The sequence below is a fragment of the Alosa pseudoharengus genome, unplaced genomic scaffold (genome assembly GCF_046254945.1).
Source record: "Alosa pseudoharengus isolate Yale_2024_CS ecotype anadromous, Long Island Sound unplaced genomic scaffold, YU_APseudo_1.1 YU_APseudo_1.1_scf_13, whole genome shotgun sequence".
NCBI lineage: Eukaryota > Metazoa > Chordata > Actinopteri > Clupeiformes > Clupeidae > Alosa > Alosa pseudoharengus.
Window position 1 is genome coordinate 8,270,903 of NW_027468598.1, and position 24,098 is coordinate 8,295,000.

At 45.2% G+C, this 24,098-nt stretch overlaps 1 protein-coding gene across 1 annotated transcript in view; it reads right to left on the reverse strand.

The window, feature by feature from the left end:
- Positions 1–7,071: 7,071 nt before the first annotated feature.
- veph1 (ventricular zone expressed PH domain-containing 1) overlaps positions 7,072–24,098 on the reverse strand; it is a 74,564-nt gene continuing 57,537 nt past the window's right edge. Inside the window, exons 12-14 of the mRNA XM_076281985.1 lie at positions 18,530–18,647; positions 10,999–11,135; positions 7,072–8,746 (exon numbers count right to left, since the gene is read on the reverse strand). Of these exons, the coding sequence (XP_076138100.1) occupies positions 8,510–8,746; positions 10,999–11,135; positions 18,530–18,647 (492 nt within the window). The 3' untranslated portion in view covers positions 7,072–8,509. The remainder of the gene's footprint in view (positions 8,747–10,998; positions 11,136–18,529; positions 18,648–24,098) is intronic.

Sequence of the window (24,098 nt, forward strand, 5' to 3'; positions counted from 1 at the left end):
GTAATGACATTTACCTGAAAAATGACAAAAAATCATAAATTCCCTTATATTGTGGTCTCAACCAAGCTCACAAGGTTACTCCTATCAAAATGACTAATAATTTGATGCATACCAATTAGTAAAATTTTGAATTTTATTTTTCAAAATTTCAGTAACCCAAATAGGCCCGAAATCTGAGAAATGCCCATACTTGTCACCTATGTGTGGGTGGCTGAGAGTGAGAAGTGGCTGTGGAGGTATTTAGTGACCATCACCACCATACCTGGCCAGTAATCCCACCCGTCTCTTTTCAGCTGCTATTGACCTATACAAAATATATTAGTATGTTCAGTATAATTGTCAACCTGAGGCCACTAGCGTTCTTAAATGATTGTTCCCTTTGCTGTGCAGAGGGCATTTATCTGTCCTGTAAGATGATCCAATTGTCTTGCCACATTTCTGTGTCTTACAGAAACCTTAGCTTGGATGAGGGGGCAGCATGTCCATCTCTCTGCCTCAGTACATGTCATCATGGCCAATCAAATCCGTACAGCAGAATCAGCGTTATGCTGAGAGGGTTTCCTCAAAGTTGCTTGTCCTGTTAACTCTGACTGAAGATGTACAACCAGTCAAGCAATTTCACCCACTTCAGAATCTGGGCATCCAACACTGGGGGCAGTTAAGATTAGATGTACAGCACCGTTTCCCAATCTGGGGGTCGGGACCCCATGTGGGATCGCCTGAAATTCGAATGGGGTCGGCTGAGATTGGGTATCTTACAACTGATCAGTACATTACATTAAAATATACAGACACTACATAAAAATAGGCCTATATATGAATAATAATATCCCTATATATATATAAATATAAAAACCCCCATGATATCCAAGTTAAGTAACTTATCGGATCCTTCATTACAATATAGCTGTGCAATAATAACCGTAGACATCCCGCATTAATCATCATGGGTAATAATGCTTGATCAACGTTCCAAACAAAGTAGCAAAACAAGCAGGTGAGTTAGTCAAACAAACGAATTAGCTTGTTAAGACATAGAAATATCTTTCAACTGGATGTTACAGCAGAGATGGGATGTGCTTTCTCTCACATGTTGTGAATGATTGGGGTTGCCAGCATTTTGTGACATCAAAATAGGGTCACCTGCCAAAAAAGATTGGGAACCCCTGATTTATAGAATGTTTCTTTCCAGATTGGATGCCAAGTACATACATGTGAGCACGTGTCCCTTGTCTCTTGTGAAAGATGGTGTACCTGGTGAGAGTTAGCATGCACTGCAACTGTTTTTCTTTACGTAATGCATTTTTGATGTTTCATTGATTTTTGTGGTTCTCTTGTGAGTGTGTGTTCTGTAGATTTATTCCTTGTCTCCTTTAAAGCTCCAATGAATGACCTCAATGTATTCATCCATGTAATATTTTTCCACTACAAATATTTACCAATAAACAGAAAATTATTGAAAGCACTACCGTATTAAAGTCAATGCTGTTACTCAAACAAACCAATGACATTATTGAGACAGTAAAAAATATGCCTGCTCCATTTTAGCATAGACCCACTGGTAAGTCCCTTGAACTTGTGTGTTATTTCCTAAAAAAGACATCCTGTCTCATAATAAGGGATAGGGAGCCCAGGAAAGATGTAATAGTTCAGCACGTGCTTGTAATTCATTGGATGAGTCACTCTAGAAGTCCTCTTGGCATTATGTAATGCAGTAATGAAATCTTAGTGAAAATGACGCAGCCTCATAAACACCTTGGCCTGCGCCTACGGCTGTGCTTCACTTGTTCTAAGCCATCCCATAATTAGAAAATGAGCTGAGTGACATTGGGCTGGCCAAGTATTCCCACTCCCTGTCTTCCATTTTTCATGCGTGACAATTCTATACTTGGCACCACCCTCTCCCAAACAGACTACTGGCAGACTGCAGAGAATGCTCTAATAATGATACCATTATGTGTCTAATAAAGACTGTCCACACTAGGACACTCAACATGTCTCTGTGGTTGGACAAAGACTTTTGTGTTCCACAATTATCAGATATAAAACACAGGTCTTAATTCTAAAATGAAGTATATTAATACACAATGGGGTCAAGTTGCACACGGAGATTCATTGACTCACATGCCTAAAGAACAGGCAGTGAACAGTGTGTCCACTTGGGGGCGATGTTCCCTTATACAACCTCTAAAGAACATTATGGCCACAAGGAGGCCCTGTAACTAAATGTTTCCTGCTTCACTCAGTGTCTCAGTCAGTCACCATGTCTGACCGACATGAAAAATGGTCCCCATTGAGTGGAATGTCCATTATGCTATTGACAGAGAAAAAAATAACCATTGACCACTATAGCCACAACAGCCAGCAATGGAGCCGTCTTCACTATTGAGCTATTGCATGGCATATATGGTGCAGTGCAACCTTCAAAATGGAAGTCATTTTTAATATTAGTCAAACCATTCCATTCAGACTGCAGATCAATGACAATTACATTGTATCACGTCTGTCACATTCAACGCAACGTGGTTCTTGCTGTTTCAGGGTCAAAGGTCACCATGCATATTGCATGCACAGATTTAAACCTCCCTTGTTGGCTATTGTAAATTCCTCCTGATTTACATACCCAGCAAGCCCAATTGTTGAGCAAGGTTCTCCCTATGGCTTGATGCATGAAGAGAGAGTGAGAGCTTAATCTTTGTCAGAACGGTTCATAAATTTCCTCCTGAAATAAATGTGACCACTGCACCAGAGAGTCTGAGTCTGCCAGATCTCAGCATAGAATGAAAAAGAAAAGTTAATAGAAAAGGGAGAGTTCACTCCCTCTCACTAGGCACTATGTATACTGTACTTTCCTTTCAGATGCAGTATATCAGATTCTCAATGACTCAGGGAGGCACATGGGCCTGAATCCGATCAGGGCACACTTTGGACAAACTATATGTCCAAGGGAGCGAAAATACCAACCAGCCTCCATAAATCAAAACAGGGGAAAGTGCACTTTGTCTGCACACAAAATGCATATTTTTGGACTGGATTTATAGGACTAGCAAGAGTAATAAATGTGTAAGTATCCCCCCTGGATGTATGTGAAATGTATATCTGACGCAGGGTCCAGTGTTGAGTGCTGTGATAATGCCGGGCAGAGAGGCAGGGACAGGCACTGATGAGGTGCTTTACTGGCACGTGAGAGTAGAAAGAGACCACAACCTTCCACATTGCATTCCTACATGCTTTACACCAGGCCAAAGAGCATCTGTGTGTGTGTGTGTGTGTGTGTGTGTGTGTGTGTGTGTGTGTGTGTGTGTGTGTGTGTGTGTGTGTGTGTGTGTGTGTGTGTGCATGCATGGGAGCATGGGACTTACTGTATGTAGTTTTGTTATTGGTTTAATAATGAGTTCCATCTTGACAAATCAAAACCGTGCCATAAAGACATGCGTTGTTTCACCCCTGACTCCCTCCCCTGTGAGCTTCACGACTGTACAGGTATAAACATCGTTAGAGGGAGATGCTTATTAGAGCCAAATGTAGAGTAATTAAGAGACACGCAGCAACCCACTGAGCCTCTCACAGACTAACAGCCAGGGATTGAAAACACATGCTGTTTCTTTATAAAAAGGGGCCTTATACACATAGGCATTTAAACACACACACACACACACACACATATGCACGCACACACACACAAATACGCACGAACACACACGAACGCATGCACGCACGCACGCACACACACACACACACACACATACGCACGCACGCACGCACACACGCACACACGCACACACACACTTTCCCCCCTCTTTCCATTTTCCTCTCCGATGTTCCCCAAATGTTATTGCTTTTATGTCTCTTCCATCAAAGGCTTTTCAGTCCCTTTCTTTCTCTCACTTTGTCCGTCTGTGCTAAAATCTACACAGTCCTCCCAAGTCCTTTTTTGAAAACCTTCCTGTAGGTCTCTCTAATTCTGCCCATCTCTTTCAGTCCTGCTGCGGAGGAATTCCGAGGGGGAATGACTGTGCATTAATGGGCCAGAAAGATTAAAACCGTGGAAGAGCTGGAACGAACAGAGACAGAAAACCACAAAGCTTTTCCTCCGAAGGCTCTATGCATTCTCTAGGCATTCCAGACAGCCGATTGCATTTGTTTTATTTCTTATCAGTTGCGGATATAGATGATTATCTGTGTTTATGGACAGATTGGCTTTTATGTTTGATCTTTAATTGCACTTCTAAAATTACAAGACAGTCCTGACTGGCTGTGGACTCTCTGGACATCTTCAAATGTTTGCCTTGGATCTTGTGAGAGAAAATGAGCAAGGAGTCTGAACTGCTTCTCATCAGATAACTGAGCCACTGTTCTCTGATTTTGACATTTCAGTAATATACCACTGGAGGATATGTGAGAATCCAGCTCCTTGGGCCTACCGCAGAATTACAGAATCTCAAAAACACGGTCTGCAGACTTTTGTACTGTAAACATAATACTTGCCAAAACTGCATCACAACATGAGCTTGGAGAGAAATCAACCATTTAGATAGGCTATGTATATATCCTTGAACTGCCACTTTTCATGTGTTCATTAAAATATATGTTTTACAAACTTGGGCTTTGAACTGAATATGTGTTATGATCACATTACCATTTTTTAAAGCCTAGTTAAGACTATTACATGTTAACACAACACACATGTTGGTGGTCTCAAAAAGTCTGAAAGGGTGGTTTTCATGACCTACAGCACAAAGAATGAAATCGGTAAACATTAAGTTGCATCACTGGATTCAGTTCAGACAGTTGAATATTTATCTAATCCTCCTCTTTAATGATTGGACCTCTGAGTGCATCACGAAAAACAAAATGCGACGGACCGCAAAGAGCAGAAGAGACCCACGGAGAAGCCAAGAGCACTAAATAGCAGTAGCTTTAGGTCAGACGACACCCCCCCATGGAGGCACTGGTGTGAGGCAAGCAGTGACAGCGTGATTCATAAGCGGACCTCAGACTTCCAAACCCCTGACCTTTCGTATGGGACAACGCTCCGGGCTCGCAACTCAACAGATGGAAATCCCACCCAAAACAACGGCACTGTTTGGTCTTTGGTGAGTGCAGGAACACTGACGCCAGTGGCGCGGATTGTCCAGTGCTTGTCTTCTCAACGGCTGCCGGGGCAACGTGATCCTGCTGAGTTCAGCGCTGGTGTGGGCCTCAGGGGAGGCCAGTCAGAGGCAGCTGAGCGCTGAGCTGAGAGCAGCTCTCAGCACAGCGGAGGTGAGGCCCACAGGAGTGGAGCACGGGCTGCACCCACAGCAGCAGCAGCAGGCCTCTCAGCCTCAGTCCTCAGAGAACAACCAACATGAGTACATCTTTACATATATCACATGTAGGCTACACAAAACATACAGGGACCATTTGAAAAAGAGACTATAGTCTCGATATGACCCCCCTGGTTAAATAAAGGGAAAAAAAATACAGGCACAGACACACTTCTTCAAACAAATATGCATGTGTGTGCAAACACAAACAACACATTGTTGTGTAGCAATGAAATGTGCCAGGGGACTGGTTTTGGACCTGGCTCCTCAGTGGTCAGGGTGGGACTGCACATGCGGGTCCACTGGTGGAGTCCAGCTGAGGCACCCCTACAGTATCACTCTACGAACACGCCTGTCTCACTTACACATGATGGGCAGGTTTCAGCACTTCAGAATTGTAGTTTGATCATGTAATTCTCCAACAAATGTTCTCACAAGTGTTTCCTGCAGGTTACTTTCACAAACTTTGTCAGACAGTCCAAGAAAAATTATTTCATGTAGCCAATGTTTCTTTCACATATCGCTTTACTTGGACTCTAATCATATTTGTTACCTGATACAGATTTTGATAAGGTGTCATGAATACAAGGGTTTCTGTCCAACTGTACTTGTGTTGATGACAGAGTAGGAAGTCAAATTATGTATCTCATTGAAGAATGTTTTCCTTTTTCCCAAGTGCTAGAATAACCCTGGAAAGGAACTGGTGTCTCTCATTTCACATTACAAAGTCACAAACACTTTGACATTGTTTTCAAAACAGTATTATCTTGACAAAGGCAAGCAAGAGGGTATTTTCAAACATTTTAATTTCAAAGCGCAAACACAGAAAAGTGACGTCTAGGCCTCTGATGATGTTGCCTTTTATTATTTTGGATTCAATGTGCAGACATCATCATAGTGATGCAGGCTCAGAAATAAAAACAAAAACACATACCACCCTCAATCAGTTCATTAGATAAAGATGATGACTTGATTTCAAGCTTGTTAAGAAACAACAGTCAACGTGAACAATGACACAAGAATGTCTAAATATCTGACTACATTTATTTTTAGGTTAATAAAAAACTGTAATTATATTATGTGTATAACCTAAATAAATACTTGTGATAATCAAAATGAAAACATCTGAGAATGTTTCTGTTTACTATGTTTGGTTATAAATGCACTATATTGAAATCTATTTACAGAATATGAATACTTTATATAATTCAATAGAAAAATACAATTCGCCGTGAAAGTTATTCACAGTGAACAGTTCCGTCATTTAATCTGACAGCACAATAAACTGCTGATGGTACTAATGTATAAGACTAACATTTGTTAATATACCCCCCTAGAGTCCCGTTTACAGTGTATAAACATTCATAGACTTATAAGGAAGAAACACATTTGAATGACAGGAGAGAAACGTGATGTGCACATGCATACTACGACTGTACACAATGCAGACACAGGATAGATATTTACACAGCTGCCTTTCAATGCTTTTGGAATAACCCTCTCTCTCTAACACATACACAAACACACACAGAAATGCACACAGACACACACACACACACACAGGTTTGGCTCAATTATCTACACATGAAGCGTTGTACTGTAACATTGTCCTTAGAGGAATGCAACACACCCTCAGAGGGCAGCACGGCAGCACTGGACCCAGCACCAGCACAAAGAGGGTCATGGAGTCCTGTCACTCAGTCTCGTCTCACTGTGGGAAAGGTAACACTGACAAGCTGAAGTCAAACGAACAGCCCAGGTGGTGTGGTGCTGTCAGCGCTTTTGAACACTGGATAGTGGATCTGGATGGGTGGGGTTCTGTTCTACTGGCAGTGGAACTGGGTCAGACGCAGGGTGTGAGTGGGTGTCAGATGTATATGCAATCCGCCACATAAAGGGTCCTTCTGGATCATGGCGTCAACTTAAACAAAATATACACAGGGAACATGAGCTGCTTACAAAGGTAGGGCCATTCTTGACTCGCTGTTAACGGGACCAGAGCAACATCTGCAAAGTCACATCCAGGTGCCTCTTTGGTCAATGACACAATCTACTGCATTAGACGAGCTTTGCACAAAGACACAAGTGATCAATGTAAAACCCAGAAGGGACCATTTAAGACCCACATGTTTTGGAAAGGATCCTGCTATATACTGATCAAAAGAAAGTCCATAACGCTTATGCTGTATTCAAAAATCTTCCTATACAGCTCACAGACGTCCTTTTGATTCATTATTTCCTTTTACAAGACAAAAAGTGACATGGAAAAAGAAAGAATAGGAAGAATGGCATGAGGGAAAATGTCAGCCTCTAGAATTATCCTTGAATTGCTTGGCACATTTTTGTTATTGCTAAGATTTGAGCTCCATGGAAATAATCCAGAGAAACAATGAGCAGACTTATTCAATAGAGGCATCACAGTTGTCATCTAGGTTATTCACCAGACAGTTAATTTCGTCGCCCATCACAGAGTAAGTCTGACATGGTCTTTTCCTTGGCTGACAAACACAGGGACAATGGGAAGCCTGGGCCAGCAACTCAAGCCTCTGAAATCACGAGAGAGATTCTCTGAAGCCTATACAAGACCATAAAGCAGAGATAAGTGGAACCAATTGCTCCAGAGGTCTAAGGATGAGGGACACTATCCAACAACAACACAGGGCTATGTGAGTGCAATAACATATGTAGCATACTGTGCGTACAGCTAAAAATATAGACGTTAATGCCCCTAAATCCACGCATTTGTCCTCAGGACACAGTTCTGTATTGTGTTCGCATCCGACGGCCAAAGAAGGCACTTTTTTCATGCCCATCTCCAGATGACAGATCACTGGGATTAAGATGGTTCCTGTGCTTAGTCATCAAGTCAGTTCAGTTTAGGTTCCAAGGACCATATGTGGCTGGAGAGGAGTCCTGCTGAAAACACTGTGTAATTTCAGGATAAACATAGCACCATTTTTCTATTAGGACCGTCGCTGCAGAGATTTCTTGTGTGTGTGTGTGTGTGTGTGTGTGTGTGCGTGCGTGTGTGTGTGTGCGCGTGTGTGTGTGTGTGCGTGTGTGTGATAAGGACAGTTTATTTTGAATTGCTGAGGTTGCCTGGAGTCAGTAGATCAGTGTTTCACAGCAGTATTATCCAACAAGGGGATACGACATTCGGTTATTGAACTGCGTCGCGCGGCAGGTGGACGCGGCCGTGGTCATAGGTAGGTGGTGGCCTCTCGGTTCTCGCGCTCCTTGGCCTGGGCCACGGCCACGTTGATGCACTGCAGCCACTCCTCAGCGTGCTTCTCGTCCTGGGCCTTCAGCACGTAGCTCTTGCTGTCGGTGAAGATCTCGAAGGCACGGGGCAGGCCGCGGTCACGCCGCTTCTTGGCCACCACCTTCACGCTCTGGACTTTGCTCAGCTCGATGGTGCTGTCGTCCAGCTCGTCCTTCTAGCGGAGAGAGAGAACACAGGCAGAGAGGGGAACGTCAGTAGAACACTCACGACTTTAGTCTACACAATGACTCTATATAGTCACTGAGTCTACACCTCCCCAACAGAACCACAGACAGACCGTTTCAGTTAGGAACTGGCTGCCAACTCATTTGGTGAAAACCCCCTCACAAAAGCTCACTGGTAAGAGCTGTGTCCTTAAAAGGTAATGCATATACTTTGTGCAATATTCTGGAGCTATGGATTAAATCGTAAAGCACATGCCCCACATTACAGGCCTGCGAAAGGAAGGAAATGAAAAAGCCAAAGCCTGTAAGCCCCTGTATTTAATGAGCCGCCCCATTAGATCTGTCTGTCTGCCCCAAAGGGCAATCGATCTGTCTGTCTGCCCCATAGGGCAATAGATCTGTCTGTCTGTTTGTCTCTGACTCAGTGATTGACTGAGGGCGTGAAATGGCAAGCAGAGAGCTGGAGGAGGAGGAGGTGACCGCAACCATATCCTCCTTTCCATCGGGTTCCGGGGTCAGAGGTTTCCCCCGCACGTCTCTGCTGGCCTGCCTACATCCTCACCTCCCCAGACAGCCGCGGCGGACGGTCTGCTCCTGGTTAGCACTAGCCGGCCTGGTGTGCCTGCTTGCCACCACACACAGGTTATAGAGCGGAGCAGTGCAGGCTGCCGCCACCCACAGCACTGCGGTGGGAGCTGGGGTTTGGGCTGGAGGTTGGGTGGGGGTTTGGGCTGGAGGTTGGGTGGGGGTATGGGCTGGAGGTTGGGTGGGGGTTTGGGCTGGGGTTTGGGCTGGAGGTTGGGTGGGGGTTTGGGCTGGAGGTTGGGTGGGGGTATGGGTGGTGGGGGTGGGATTTCAGGGGTCCTGCTGTCTCGGTGACTCCCTTATTCTCTCTTGCTGTTTTGGAACAACACACTTGGGTTTTGTTGACTTGCCAAGAAGCCCTGAAGGTACTTTGGCACGGGACATTGTCTGGTCCCAATTACGAGGAATGCTCGGGAAACAGACAAAGGACTTCACAGGGCCATTGTGGAGTGAGTGTGGCATTCCTGTCCAAAGTGGAGGAAAGTACAAGGGAATCGGCACTTGAAAGACATGGCACCATCAAGGCCACGCTGCCAGTGAAATAAAACAAAACACTGCTAACAAGAGAGTGGCAAACTGTGCACTGATCAACCTGGCAGAGAAACAGTGGGCAGAGATGTTGTAGAACAAAAGAGACAGTCAAATCTGAAGTTTTCTCACAGCTAGGAGAAATCTAGCTTTATTTTGCTACGATGACCTCTTGGGCAAGAAACCTCAAAAACCTCAAATCCCATTTTAGAGAAAGGAATATATTTATACTTTTGATTTTCTTTATAAAACTGCAAGCATGGAGGACAAAAAAACTATTTGTCCGCTGTCAATAGGCCCCTGCAGAGTGGTTTAATCTCGGGAATGATTATTTCCAAAAATCGTGACCAACATGGTTTCACAACATGTGCTCTGTTCAGGGTAATCAGGGTAACAACCATATCACACATTTCCCAAATAGAACTGACAGTCTCAAAGCACAGAAAAATGAAATAGAAACACAATAGATCTAATTTCATTGTGGCTGGTACTAAATTAATTGTTTTGATCTTGAAGAGCTGAATCTCAATTTATTTGGCAGTTTCAGACCTCACTGGTGACTAGGTGACCTCAGCAGACTTTTTTGTTAACCCTCAGTGGTTTTCATCAAAGACTATTTTGTACAATAAATATTTTCTCTTTAGGATTCAAGTTCAAACCAATCACAGAATGAAAATCAGCTTCAAACATGAACCATAAAGTGGGTATGCGTTTGATAAAAATGGGCGTACTGTACAGGCTCCAGTTTTAGTTTGTTCCTTTTTTTTCAGTTGTTTGAGTATTGATTTCCACTTGAACTTATTCAGAAAAATGACTCATGATGTTTCAGCAACCTTGAGTGTCTCCCATGGCTCCATACTGGGTCCAACATTATTACGCTCGGTCCAAATGAATCCCCTACGGGGAAGTCCGGCCTTATCAAAAGATGAGGTTTCCGCTGTTACGCTCACTATTTCATCATGATCCAATTAAGACCAGTGTGCACAATGTAAAAACTAACAAATACAGACAAGGGTGGTTCAGGGCTGGGCAGGGGTGGTGAAGGGTGAGGATGAAATGGGAGTGTGCAAAGACAGAACGGGGCAACATCAGATGATCTTTTGAAGTCTCTCAGAGGGGGGATACCTACTGATTTGCCTTTCCGGAAGAGCAGCTGGTTACCGGCCAGGGTGAAGTAGCGAGTTTTCCAGCGTTTGATAAACTTCCAGCGCACCTGTTTCTCCTTCAGCTTGCCTTCAATAAGTGGCTGGCCATCTTGGTTCACCACTGAGAAAGACAAAGATACCAAATGGTCAGTGTTTAGTCATAAACTGTATGAATCATTCAAAACTGTACATACTGTAGGTACTTCATTACTCTTCTCAAACTCACACACATGTTCAAAACAAACACCCTACAGATGTATGTATGCATCTGCCCACTCCACCTATTTGACTGGGGGCAGTCGTGGCCTACTGGTTAGGGCTTCGGGCTTGTAACCGGAGGGTTGCCGGTTCGATCCCCGGCCTGTAGGAATGGCTGAAGTGCCCTTAAGCAAGGCACCTAACCCCTCACTGCTCCCCGAGCGCCGCTGTAGCAAGGCAGCTTACTGCTCCGGGTTAGTGTGTGCTTCACCTCACTGTGTGTTCACTATGTGCTCTTCACTAATTCTCGGTTGGGATAAATGCAGAGACCAAATTCCTTGTATACGCAAGTATACTTGGCCGAGAAACCTGATTTACATTTACATTTGCATTTAGTAAGAGAAAAACACAACTGAGTTAGCTCACTTGGGCAAATCACTGTCCCCTGACCCCAAACAACAACTGGAACAACATTCCCTGCAGTCATCAGTCTGCTCTCGTCTGAATATGAACAGGACCCTGTGTTCCTCTGTAACTCACCCCCTCGGAGGATGAGTGGGTTCAAAGACACAGCGAGAGGAGTGAAGAGAGGTGGGGGCACGGGTGGGTGGGGGGTCAAATCACAACACATCACATTGCTGTTCTGATTGAGAGAATAAGACAATGGGGTCTCTGCCCCCCCCCCCCCCCCCCCCCCCTACCCACCTCACAGCACAGCTTGGGTTCCACGCTGCTCTGGACCACAGACAGTGCCAGTTAAACAGGAAGCAAGGTCCAAGGCCGACCGGGACGACACAAAGTGACCCATTGTCCCTTCGCCCGCGCGGGGTGCCATGAGTAAAGCAGAGACGTATCGGCGGCCCCTTTGATAGCACCATGACAGATGAAGTGAGAGAGCTCGCTGGTGATTACCGAAGCGCTCTGCTCCGGAATGGCTCCCCGGAGGTTTCCGGAACAGAACACTCAGCGGGAGACTGTGCCACAAGCTGCCGGGCTCTGAGTGGCACTGACCCAGCACTGAGGGGAGCAGGTCAGAGGGAAACATCACACCTACAGTACACATTAAAGAGCTCCAGACAAGAGCACCAGCACAACAGACAGGCTGTGCGTAAACGTGAACCATCAATACGGTTTAGAGATATCTACAGCTTCTTGGGAAATGCTTTCATACCTGAGGAACATTTATTTGCATATTGGCTCTTCATGTTAGTGTTATAGCTATGTATGAGTGTGTACATTAGAACTACACGATGTGTACGCTGCACATTACAGATGCTCAAGTCCTTCCTTCAGAGGTCTGTTCTTCAGCATGTGCAGGTGTCTACATGACCACAGTGTCTCTCATGCAGAACTGTCTGGGTGCATTTGTTCTTCATTGTGTGTTCTTTCAAACACAACACTATTAATGTGCTTTTGATGGCTTACTTAACACTGCTGGTCCATATTAGCTTCTTCACTGTGTTGTGTGTGTGTGTGTGTGTGTGTGTGTGTGTGTGTGTGTGTGTGTGTGTGTGTTTGTGTTTGTGTTTGTGTGTGTGTGTGTGTGTGTGTGTGTGTGTGTGTGTGTGTTGTGTGTGTTGTGTGTGTGTGGTTGCTCACTGCCCTGGGGTAGGTCTGAGTGAAAAGTATGGCCGGTATGGGCCTGATGCCCTACTTGTGCTAGGAGCCCTCCAGGTGGGCTGGTGGTCCCAGCGCTACAGAGCGTTCCCTTACTCAGCTCGAAAGAAATGAAAACATAGCACGGCCTGTTTTCTCTTGACTTGTCACTGGTCCAAAAAACAAGCTTCAGGCCTCAAATCAAATGGGAAGCAGGCACATGTGTTTCTGCATGGGGTTGATGGCGCAGGGCTAGCTAGTTATAACTCAGTGCGCATTTCCAGTGGGAATTGGGAGGCTGCTGGTGGTGAGGTGAGGAGGGGGTGATAAAGCTTGAACTTGTCAGACCCTTACATATGTTACATAAACTAATGTGTAGTTCTAAAACATGATTCTGCTGAGGCATGTTTTCTCTAGTGATTGATGGAGGTAGTGACCCCTAAGGGCTTTATCCAGTATGTCTGACCTGCTACCCTACCCTACGTCATATTCAATGCAGAGACTATGAGGAACACAACAGAAAATAAAAAATATATATTACCTGCTATTACATATACTATGAGCACATTACTTCTTATTTTAAATATATTTAGTGTTATTACAAAACAGTTTTCAATTCGTTCTCCAATGGATTGAAATGTTGAACAGAGGGGTTCCGCATATTTGCTGAGTAAAAGCATAATTCAGGAGATGGACATTTGAGGTTTTTTCCTAGACCCTCTATGATTCCCTGAGCAATACAGGGATATAAAAAGGCCTCCAGGCTTAAGGATAACTTTTAATCCTTATCTGGGAATTACAGTTATTTTAAGTCTTACTGTAAAATGTACAGATTCAACATGATATGCCATAAATACCACCATGGTGATGGCACACATACAAACCAAAACACTCAAGCAAAGTATTGTAAACATTTAACAATCGCACGCATAGCGCTGGTCAAACTACCACTGTGAGGACCTCACGCACAGCGCTGGTCAAACTACCACTGAGGACCGGAAACTGCAGGGGATACTCATGTGCTTCTATGTATCTGAGTTCTGTCAAAAAATATTCAGAGAGGAATTCTTGCCAGATTGTTTTGTTCAACTCAAATGGGTGTTAACATAACAGTCATGGAAGGCAGATCCATTATGTGCTGAGGTGGGAAAGTTGTCCTGACACCAAACTCTACAGTAAAAAAACAGATGTATCAGTGGACCGTTACTAGACCAATGGACTGTTTCTGATCCAGTCACAACATCATTGACTATCACATAAAACACATCACATATCAACCATTCTAAATCATTAGTGATCATTTTCCTGGAAGGTCTACACATCCTTCAGCAGTGTTCATCCAAGTCTTGTGTTTCTGAGTGCTGTGTCAACCTTACAAAAGCATAATTCTAAACAAATGCTATATTCCTGCATCTTGGTATATAGTCATCATTTGGATGTGTGAGAGAAAAGTTTTAGAAACACTTGAGTGAAGACAGTGTTTTTACTTTGTGTGTGTGTGTGTTAGTGTGTGTTTTGGTTGAGTGGGGTGGGGAGGGGTGCAGTTGGGCAGTTAGGCTCCAGAGGATTGGCAATGTGGATGTGTGTTGGCTGATCTGAACAGGGTTAAGATGCAGTGTGTCAAAGTGGATTTGGATTCTTGGCGTGCACAATCAAAAGTAGTGTGGATCGCTGCTTATTCCTATTTTATTTTCCATTCAGAGTTCAGTTATTTTTTGCTTTTGTTTTGGTTTTAGCTTAAGTTTGTCTTCCATTTGTCTACAGACACGAAAAACCTGGGGAAAGGTCCCTGGTTAAAAACCATGGCATACAAATATACACACTGAAACAAACCACTATATTAGGACTTCTGTCATGGTCAGTCGCTGCCAAGCTCAGCGAGTAGTTTCCAAGGCCTACTTTCTATGCCCAGGCCTGATTCTGAGTAAAAACATTACACAAACTCCATTAAATACACAAAGCACTCTGCCATGCCCAGGCTGGGGGAGACCAGAAATGTTGAAATCATTTCTAAAAGAATGAAACACGTACACACATACACACACGCACAAACACATACAAACACAAACAGACCCACAGGGTCTAACGAGCGACTTCTGTTGTGGTAGCCTTCACTGGCCCCTCATTCACACCTTGGCCGCTGGTTCGTGTTCTCAGCGTAACTTAATTTCCGGTGTCTATAAAAGTTTGTCCGGCCGCTCGCCTTCTATTGTTTGTTCTCCCCCTCCATTTGCCAGGGACAAGTTTTGCTCATGAAGTCGAAACACTTAACTCAAGGCGGTATGCGGTCATTGTTCATTAAACCGTGCATAAAATGACACAATGCTCATGTTCGGCTCTTGGAGAGTTTTCGTATGTAATGGAGAAATTAGCTTTGGTCCTCTCATAGTTCCACTGAGGAGATCTGTAAAATGCACAAGCCCCTGTTCTCAACCAGACAACGAGGACGCGAACGACAGGCCGAGCTTTGCGCGTTGCCTGGGTTCTATTAGAAAAGCAATTTCACAGGGATATTCGCCGTGATCCCTGCCTTTGATATGACCCTCCAGACTGAAATGGGAGAGGGAAGCGGGACATCTCCCTGTCAGCCTTATCAGCAGCATCTCCTCACACCAAAGGCACACCGCTGATGGACACACAGCTGCACTGAACGAGGCGCTCCGACGCGAGGAGACACTTAATCCACTGGCGGAGTACAGCAGGGTCGGCGCTCTCCTCCTGGGCTCTGTCACTCTCTCTGTCTGATGGACCGCACTGGACGAGCTGAGAGCTCTCAGCACTGTTGGCTCCCACTTACTCACACAGACACCCATTCACACACACATACGTACAGTACGCACACACACACACACACACACACACACACATACACACACACACACACACACACACACACACACACACACACACACGCACACACGCACACACACACGCACACACACACACACACACATGATTGAGAGCTATTGCTTTAGCAAAACAGACTCACTGTTCCCCAACACAAGTTCAGTAAATATTCTTCCTCAGTGATTTATGTCTAGTGCACACCTACAAAATGTTACACAAATATTTGGTTCTCGATACAATATTTATAATGGGTTCAAGAGTCTATAGTGATACTCAGTGCAGTAATTACTATCATCAAGTGTTCTTTACCCTGGTGCTCTGCCAGTTCATTTGTGAAAATCAGCTGTGCTTCGCCGAGCCAAAAGATTGACAGAGATTTTGGAGATAAGAACCAGTGAGCTGATAAGAAAATAATGAGTGCCCCTGGAGATGTTTCACAAGACCCCCTTGTAGCAGAGGTGCCCACCTCCCAGCACGGGCTGTGATCGACTGCAGCCAATTACATCTCCAAATATAGGGCTTGTCTCAGAGGACGGAGCTGTGCTGTGCCCCTGCGCCTATAGCATACACCACTCAAAGCCAAATAAACCCCCGTCTGGGCCTGAGAAACTGGAGAGAACTATCGGAGCCTGAGAGGAAAGACTGAGAGTAAACCATGGATGGCATGGGTGGTTGAGAGGTCATCCGATCTAAACAATTTGTTGCCAGTTCTTTTATTTGAGCCTGTGTGTGTGTCTGTCTGTCTGTGTGTGTGTGTGTGTGTGTGTGTGTGTGTGTGTGTGTGTGTGTGTGTGTACACACTGTCTTCCATAAGTATGTGTGCGCACCAGCTACAGAATGCTAGTGAATTAGCTATGTCCACACCTAAATTCTCACTCAAGCCTCAATTTGAAAAGAAAATGAAAATCCTGCACATTGACACCAGAGCTCTCAGGTTTCACTTTACTGTAACAAAAACCTGTGCGCACAATGGGGTCAAAAAGTTACTGCCGTGTCCTGTGTTGTACTGAGTCCTCTCCAGCTACTGGGACCTGACAAAATCCAGACCCACAGCTGTTTGGTGAAGCCTGCAGACTTATCTAGAACACTCGGCAGGCCAGCTTACCTCACTGCTTACCTTAACTTAATCATTACACTTTCAGCACAACGGCAGCATGGCAAACACACACAGCAGATGGTGGCCCAACACACACTATGGTGCCTGTGTGTGCTTATCATGTGAAGAAACACATCAGGGGTGAGGACACCCTGGGAAGAGCCCTGGGTGTACCGAGGAGCACACTAGACATCACACACCGAGAACAAGCCAACACATCCAGTAGCAGAACATTTGACTCTGACTAACCTATAAGAACCTGATGAGGTAAACGTAAAGTAAACATCTGAAACAAAGCGTACTGGAAGCTGTTTGGAGCAGCACTCACCTCTCGGTTGGGTTGAGAGGTCGTGGGGGAGGGGGGAGCGGGGTACTCATTTTACCGTAAGGCAGGACGTCAGACAGACACTAGTCTGAGTAATCTTCAGTTATCTGATGGAGGGAGGACGTTATTAGCGGTTTGGCACAGGATAGGAGATGCAACTGACCTCAGCACAGTGAGAGGCGCAGTTTTCGAGACACAAAATGAAGTCTGGACTCCAGACTCACACCGAGGAAATTTTGTCGTCAAACTCATAATTTAAGTCCCGTAAATGAGAAGAACAGACTCGAAAGAAAGAAAAACAGATTTCTGAGTAATCTGATTTCACCGCGTTGGATGTTGGTAAACAACTTGCGCCTGGGGGCTCAAACAAAAGGCCCTTCTGTGAGGGATCTGATGCCGTTCCGCAGCAAAGCCACCAGGAGCAACATCTGCGTTCTCAAGGAGACTGTGAACCAAAACAGATGCAATTAAGGAACAAATAGGGCTCAGTGTGGAGGAACACACACACAGCGCAGAGTTCCACAACAGTTTTACACACTTAATGCACAGACACAGACTTTCCAATCAGTCTGGAGAATCAGTGATCAGTGGAGGAATCTGCAGCATCTGGTACCCTGATGCTGCACACACACACACACACACACACACACACACACACACACACACACACACACACACACACACACAACGACACACACAAACGCTATTATGACTCAAACTTATCCTTTACCTGTGATCTTTGCTCACAGGTCAAATCCGACAGAGATCCCTTTGAACTCTCCATGATTATAATGGAGGCCCTTTGATGCATATGAATGATTAAAATGAATGCTCTCTAGCACTCTCATCCACTGTGTGCGCCTGCCAGAGTGTGTCTCCAGGGCACAATCCAAATTTAAGACTATGGGACCACAGGCCTCATCGAGATTGATGTCTAAGACACTGGATGACCCTCTACCCTCAGCATTTAGAGATCAGATAGTGCTGTTATTCTTTCATAACACACTGGCAGGTCGACAGAACCCATATTTGCTTTGAAGGCAGTGAAGACTTTGAGGTAAATGAATCATTTTACTGAATAATGTTAAACTGGGCATGAAATGGTCTCTGGTCTCCTTGAAAGTCCTCTCTAAATGAACAAATTTGAGTCACTTTCACATTTCTCAACTTTGGACACGACAAATTTCAAAAGGCTTCAAACAAAATGACACATGTGGATTAGTCACATGCGCTGTTTCAGTTCTCAGTGCTGTTTCAGAATCATGTTTTGCTTGTTAGTTCCTCATAGAGAAAATGAATGCTTGCAAATGTTTACAGAGGGGAACAAAGAGAGCCAAAAAACTATGACAGACCCCCATGTTGGTGACAGACCCGTAGCAGAAGGTTCTAAAGGGTCTAAGGGGTCTAAAGCGCTAGTGTTTTTCTCCTCTTCTCCAGTGTGTTGTGTGTTTACCTGTGGCCTTCTCTGGGTTGTTGCACATGAAGCAGAGCCAGCTGCCATCCTCCTCACTGTAACCAAACAGGTCAAAGAAGCGAACGTCCTCTAAGTGGATCTGCAGACTGTCCAGGTCCTGTCGGCCAGTAAAGAGAGTAAGCGCGACAGAGATGGACAGCAAGAAATTGAGACAGTGAGAGAGAGAGAGAGAGAGAGAGAGAAAGACACAAAACACATAGGGAATGATGTCAGAGTCCCATTGTGGATCATATTCTGATCATTTGGATCTCCTGATGCTGAGGCTGGATCTTCAGGAGGCATGAACACTGCCCAAGCCCTGACGGTTTGGGAGTAGGTGCACGCATGCATGATCTCTGGGTCATTCTCTTTCCCTCTGCTGGCGTGCGTAGTTGAGGCCCATCTCTGGGTCACTCTCTCTTCCTCCGCTGGGATATCAGCCCAGCTCAGTGTTTGGAGGTGTGGGGAGTGGATGAGGAGGAGGAGCTCCCTCTTAGCCCCCTTATTGTGGGAGCAGTATATCTGTCTTCCCTCTGAACTAGACGCATTTAGTGAAACTATCTGGGCCTCTCCCAGAGGAGCCTCAGTGACAGACTACTGAGAGAGGTGATCTGTGCTCTGTGAGGCATGAAGCACTAGCTTTATGTATGAGATGCAGGAAAGGCTTGACAGCACTTTAGGCCCACTGGAGGCTTGGTGCCAAAAGTTAATGATGAAGACCTGGGCTGAAAATAAGGAAACCAACATCCATATAAATATTGCTCAATGGGGTTTCTGATCGAGTGTCGTTTCTCCTTTGCTCGGTTTATATCTCTCTGCCATGCGAGTGTAAATGGTGCAATAATGCCCCCAGCGCTGTGTGTGTGTGTGTGTGTTTATTTCTCCTCTTTGTGACTCTGACAGGCTTAGTGTGTTTTTCTTGCTCATGTCTTTCCCCACACACTGTAACATACTGAAGATGAATGAGGATAAGGAGAAATGTCAGCCGCACTTTCTCTAGCACAAAGCATTTTCTAAGAAATGTACAGTCTTGTTTATTAGGTCGAACCAATGGGAGTGAGTGAGGGCTGTGGCATTGGGAGCATGTTGATCGGACTCATTTGGCTGTGACACACCATGACACAATACAGTACATGGGATTTCAGGATGCTGGGAAGAGCCAATTACAGGAAACTTAACGAGAAACATCTGCAAACATCTGTGTACATGGAGTATATGAGTTTGTGTACTAGGTTGTGTGTGTGTGTGTGTGTGTGTGTGTGTGTGTGTGTGTGTGTGTGTGTGTGTGTGTCCATGTTTAGATTAGTGAGTGACGGAGTGAAGTCTCAAGTGTGTGGTTCAGGCATTGGCAAAAAAGTACAGTGCTTGAACAGTTTAGGGTTTTCCCCAACCAGCCACTTTCTTTTTACTGATTTCAAAAAACATGGGGTGGGGGGCCCAACCAGTTTCACTGAGAAATTGGGAAATTCCTGATAAGAGATTTTACAGTCAAACAGAATGTTAGTGAGCCCTAAACATGGTTAAGGTTGTATTACAGATATAAGGAACTTTTCTGACATTTTACAGAAATACAAATATACATGAAAACAATCTGGTAATTCAACCCCTATTGACATCACCATTTAAGTCATCCATACAAGGCATATTGCAAATACCTATCACAGCTAACTTAGAAAAATAAAAGCCCTAATGGCTATAGCATAGTATGTACCGGTACAGTGATGAGGCATTTGTGTAGCTCTAGCTTATATAGCTACAGTAGATGTCCCCAGGTACCTTCATCATGAGACAATAAACAATGTTCAGGATTTACTACTGTCTCTGATTTTTGACTATTAACTGAGATAAAAAGACAAAAAACAAAGCTCACTTTTCTTACTACTCCTACAACCTCCCTGCTTTGAATGTGATGATGTCTTAATCTCCATCTGGTGCTATGGTCACAACATGCCTGTCTACAGAGTCAACTACATCAAATTAACCTTACTTAATGAATACTGTGCTCAGGGGAAATTGTTAGAGAGTTGCTGTAGCTGAAGTTCACCTTTAAACAAACGTAAGTGTGAGAGAGGAAACGTGTGGAGGGTCAGATAAGGAGACTGCAACTAGACTCACAACAAATACTGTATATTTTCTGGAATAACTTGGCAAGACTTTTCTGCTCTTAAAGCTTCCAAGTAAGGCTTCCAAAACCTCTCCAAACATTCAAAGGTGTCATTTTAATTGCTCTTTCTACTGTAACAATCTCCTCTCGGCCGTCTTGTCAGGCTCAGTTCTGTTTCAAATTAAACATTTCAAGCGTGTCGAGCTCAAAATTTCACTTTTTTTTTTTACTTGTGCCGTCAATGAGACTACTGGGATTCGTCTAAGGCTTCGCATTCTTGTAGAAAGTAATTTTTTACTCTTACAAAAGAGAGCAAATGTACACAACACACAATATAGTGTACACACATGACGCAATAGCACTACAGTCTTCATTTCCCAGAGGCAGAAAAAGAGAAACAGAGTGAATGTCTGTGTGTGTGTGAGAGAGAGAGAGAGAGAGAGAGAGGGCGATAGAGAGGGATAGAGAGAGGGAGAGAAAGAGAAACACTGCTTGAATATGTTGTAGAATAAATCTGTGGGAATGATGCCTGCCCATGTGCGGCCCTCCTCTCCAGCACATTCCTTGAACTGCGTTCAACTTCGCACGAGACAAATGGACTGGAAATCGCTCAGTGGGGGATGTTTACAGTTTCACTCTTAAGAGAGCTATATTTACAGCACGCTGTTTGTGTGCATCCATTACTTAATGTGCATGTGTGTGTTTGAAAAGCACATGAACTTGTGTTTATGTGTGTATGGGTCTTTATAAGCATGTGTTTGGATTAACAGTACACGTGCATTAGCTTGCTTTATTTCTGTGTATGTGCATATGTGTGTGTGTGTGTGTGTCACTCCACACACACACACACACACACACACACACACACACACACACACACACACACACACACACACACACACATGGCAGAGCTGGCAGCTCCAGGAAGTGGCTTCATCAGTCCCGATGTCTCTTCTGCTATGTCTGGGCAGCAGAGGCCTCTCTCTCACTCTCCCCTCCACATCCAAATCATTGGGCAATCGCTGCTGGCCGAGTGCTGGGGGATTGGGCAATGGGCACAAACAATGCTCTCCTCTGATACGTGATGGGGAAACACGTCAACAGCATTAAGAGCCCAAGCACAGAAACCCACAATAATGTCCAGTGGTGTGCTGGACTCTCACGCGACACACAGAGAGGCCTGCTGGAGCAGGCCACAGGGCCACTCAGTTCTGGGAACGGAGTTGTGGGACCAGGATTTGTGACAGTCTCCTGCTGTGGTCAGGGAAAGGACGTCAGGGACCAGAGAGGCAGCAGATCCAACACAAATCATGAAAAGGGACTTGTGTAAAATAGATGGATCCCAAATAGATCTGTATTACCTGTTATGTATCTACTGAAACACACACACACACACACACACACACACACACACACACACACACACACACACACACAAACACATACGCACACCTATGGCTAAAGCCAGTAAAGTATGTTAGGGAGGACAGTGCTAAGAAGACTCTGTGGTCTCACATGCTTCTGTGCACTTCTCTAGTGCCCTGCCGGTATGATTAGTTACTGCCAAAGTCACATATCTCTAATGCCTTCAAGATGGCTGGGGAATGCAGATTCCACTAAGACCTCCTGTAAGGCGCTCTGTTCTCAGGAGTCCTGGTGAGGATGAAGAAGGGAAAAAGCTAATGATTGGGAGTTCTATTAGAGCCTCACCACAGCACTAAAGTTCCACTTCCAGGTGGAAATAATTCCAGCCTCTCACTCTCACTCTCCCCTGCCCTCCCCTGCCTTTTCCAACACACACTCCCAGTGCACCCTGTAAATGCTGAGTGTGTGTGTGTGTGTGTGTGTGTGTGTGTGTGTGTGTGTGTGTGTGTGTGTGTGTGTGTGTGTTGGATGTATAAGAGAGTGTAGACTTCACTCACCCTCTCTCTTCCCCTCAGCATACAGAACCCATCCAGAACACTCTGTGGGTTCTGTTCTGTTCTGTTCTGTCCCCCCTCCCCTCCCCTGGCCTCTGCTCTCCTCTGCTCTCCTCTCACTATGAGGGGGTCGTGTGAGTAATTTAAGAGCTCGGCTACCGAGGGCACCCAGCAGACAGTGCCGTCTGCGCCAAGCGCCGCGCTTATAAAGCAGCCGCCGTCCCTCTCCAACGCATTACAGGTGAAACTCGAGAAGCAGCCGAAATTTAAAGGCACAAGAAAAGGACACATTTGGTTTAGGGTAACTGGACACTGCCAAGCCCCCCCCCCCCGCGTGTCCCGCTCATATTCCCACTGGCCAACTGGCCTGTAATATTCGTCCTGTGCAGAGGTGGTGCCCTTTGATGGGAGCACATCAGCAGGGAGATGACCAGTGGAGCAGTGAAGCATCGGTCCAGTTTGGCTGATTCTCCTGCTTACCTACAACCACCTGTTTCTCATTCACAACTACTGACCACAGAGAGAAAGCCCAGCTCACAGAGGGACACAGAGGAGGAGGTCTGTGTGTGTGTGTGTGTGTGTGTGTGTGTGTGTGTGTGTGTGTGTGTGTGTGTGTGTGTGTGTGTGTGTGTGTGTGTGTGTGTGTGTGTGTGTGTTAGGGGGGGAGAAGAAAAAAAAATAAAGAGAGACCTAAAGATCAAGATAAGAAAGAGTGAAATGAAAGACAGAAAGTGATAGACAATGACAATGAGTTGCATGGACCGATCGGATCAGAGGAGCAATGGCAGAGAGACAAAAACAACATGGCAGACTTAGTGACAGAACAGGAGACCCCAAATGAGCAGAGAAACAGACTGAGTGCAAGGAGAGAGCAGGAGAAGCTGCCAAAGGACGGAGAGTACAATCTGAAGAGATAAAGTGATGATGTGCATCTGCCAGAGTCACGATCGCCTGGACCGAGGCCAGCTGCTGCTGGATGCAGATATGAGGGGATGAGTTTGGTGCAGAGGTGGCCGGTCTGATCTGGGGTCAGCCGTGATGAGGTCAATCTGCTCCAGATGTGGGGAGAAGACACTGGGGGCCTGGCAGAGCCTTCACAGGCCAGACAGACAGCAGGATAAATCAAGAGTTGTGAGCCCTGCAATGATGCTTCAGCAGAGAGGGAGAGGCCTCTTTAAGGATGTGTTTATGAGTTTTTGAGTGTGTCCAAGGGTTTACAATGTATGCGTGTGTGTGTGTGTGTGTGTGTGTGTGTGTGTGTGTGTGTGTGTGTGTGTGTGTGTGTGTGTGTGTGTGTGTGTGTGTGTGTGTGTGTGTATGTGTGTGTATGTGTGTGTGTGTGTGTGTACATGCGGCCACATGTTTGTGTAAGCACCCTGTATACTTTCCATATGGCTTCCACACTCGCCTATGGCATGGCGTTCATGTGGGATGACGGATTGCCCCTCTGTAAGAGCAAGACCTACTAGTGCACATCTGTATTTTAGTTGCACCTCTAATGGTTTCCGAGTGGCCGCTCGACATGTCCACTGACGACAGTGATGCC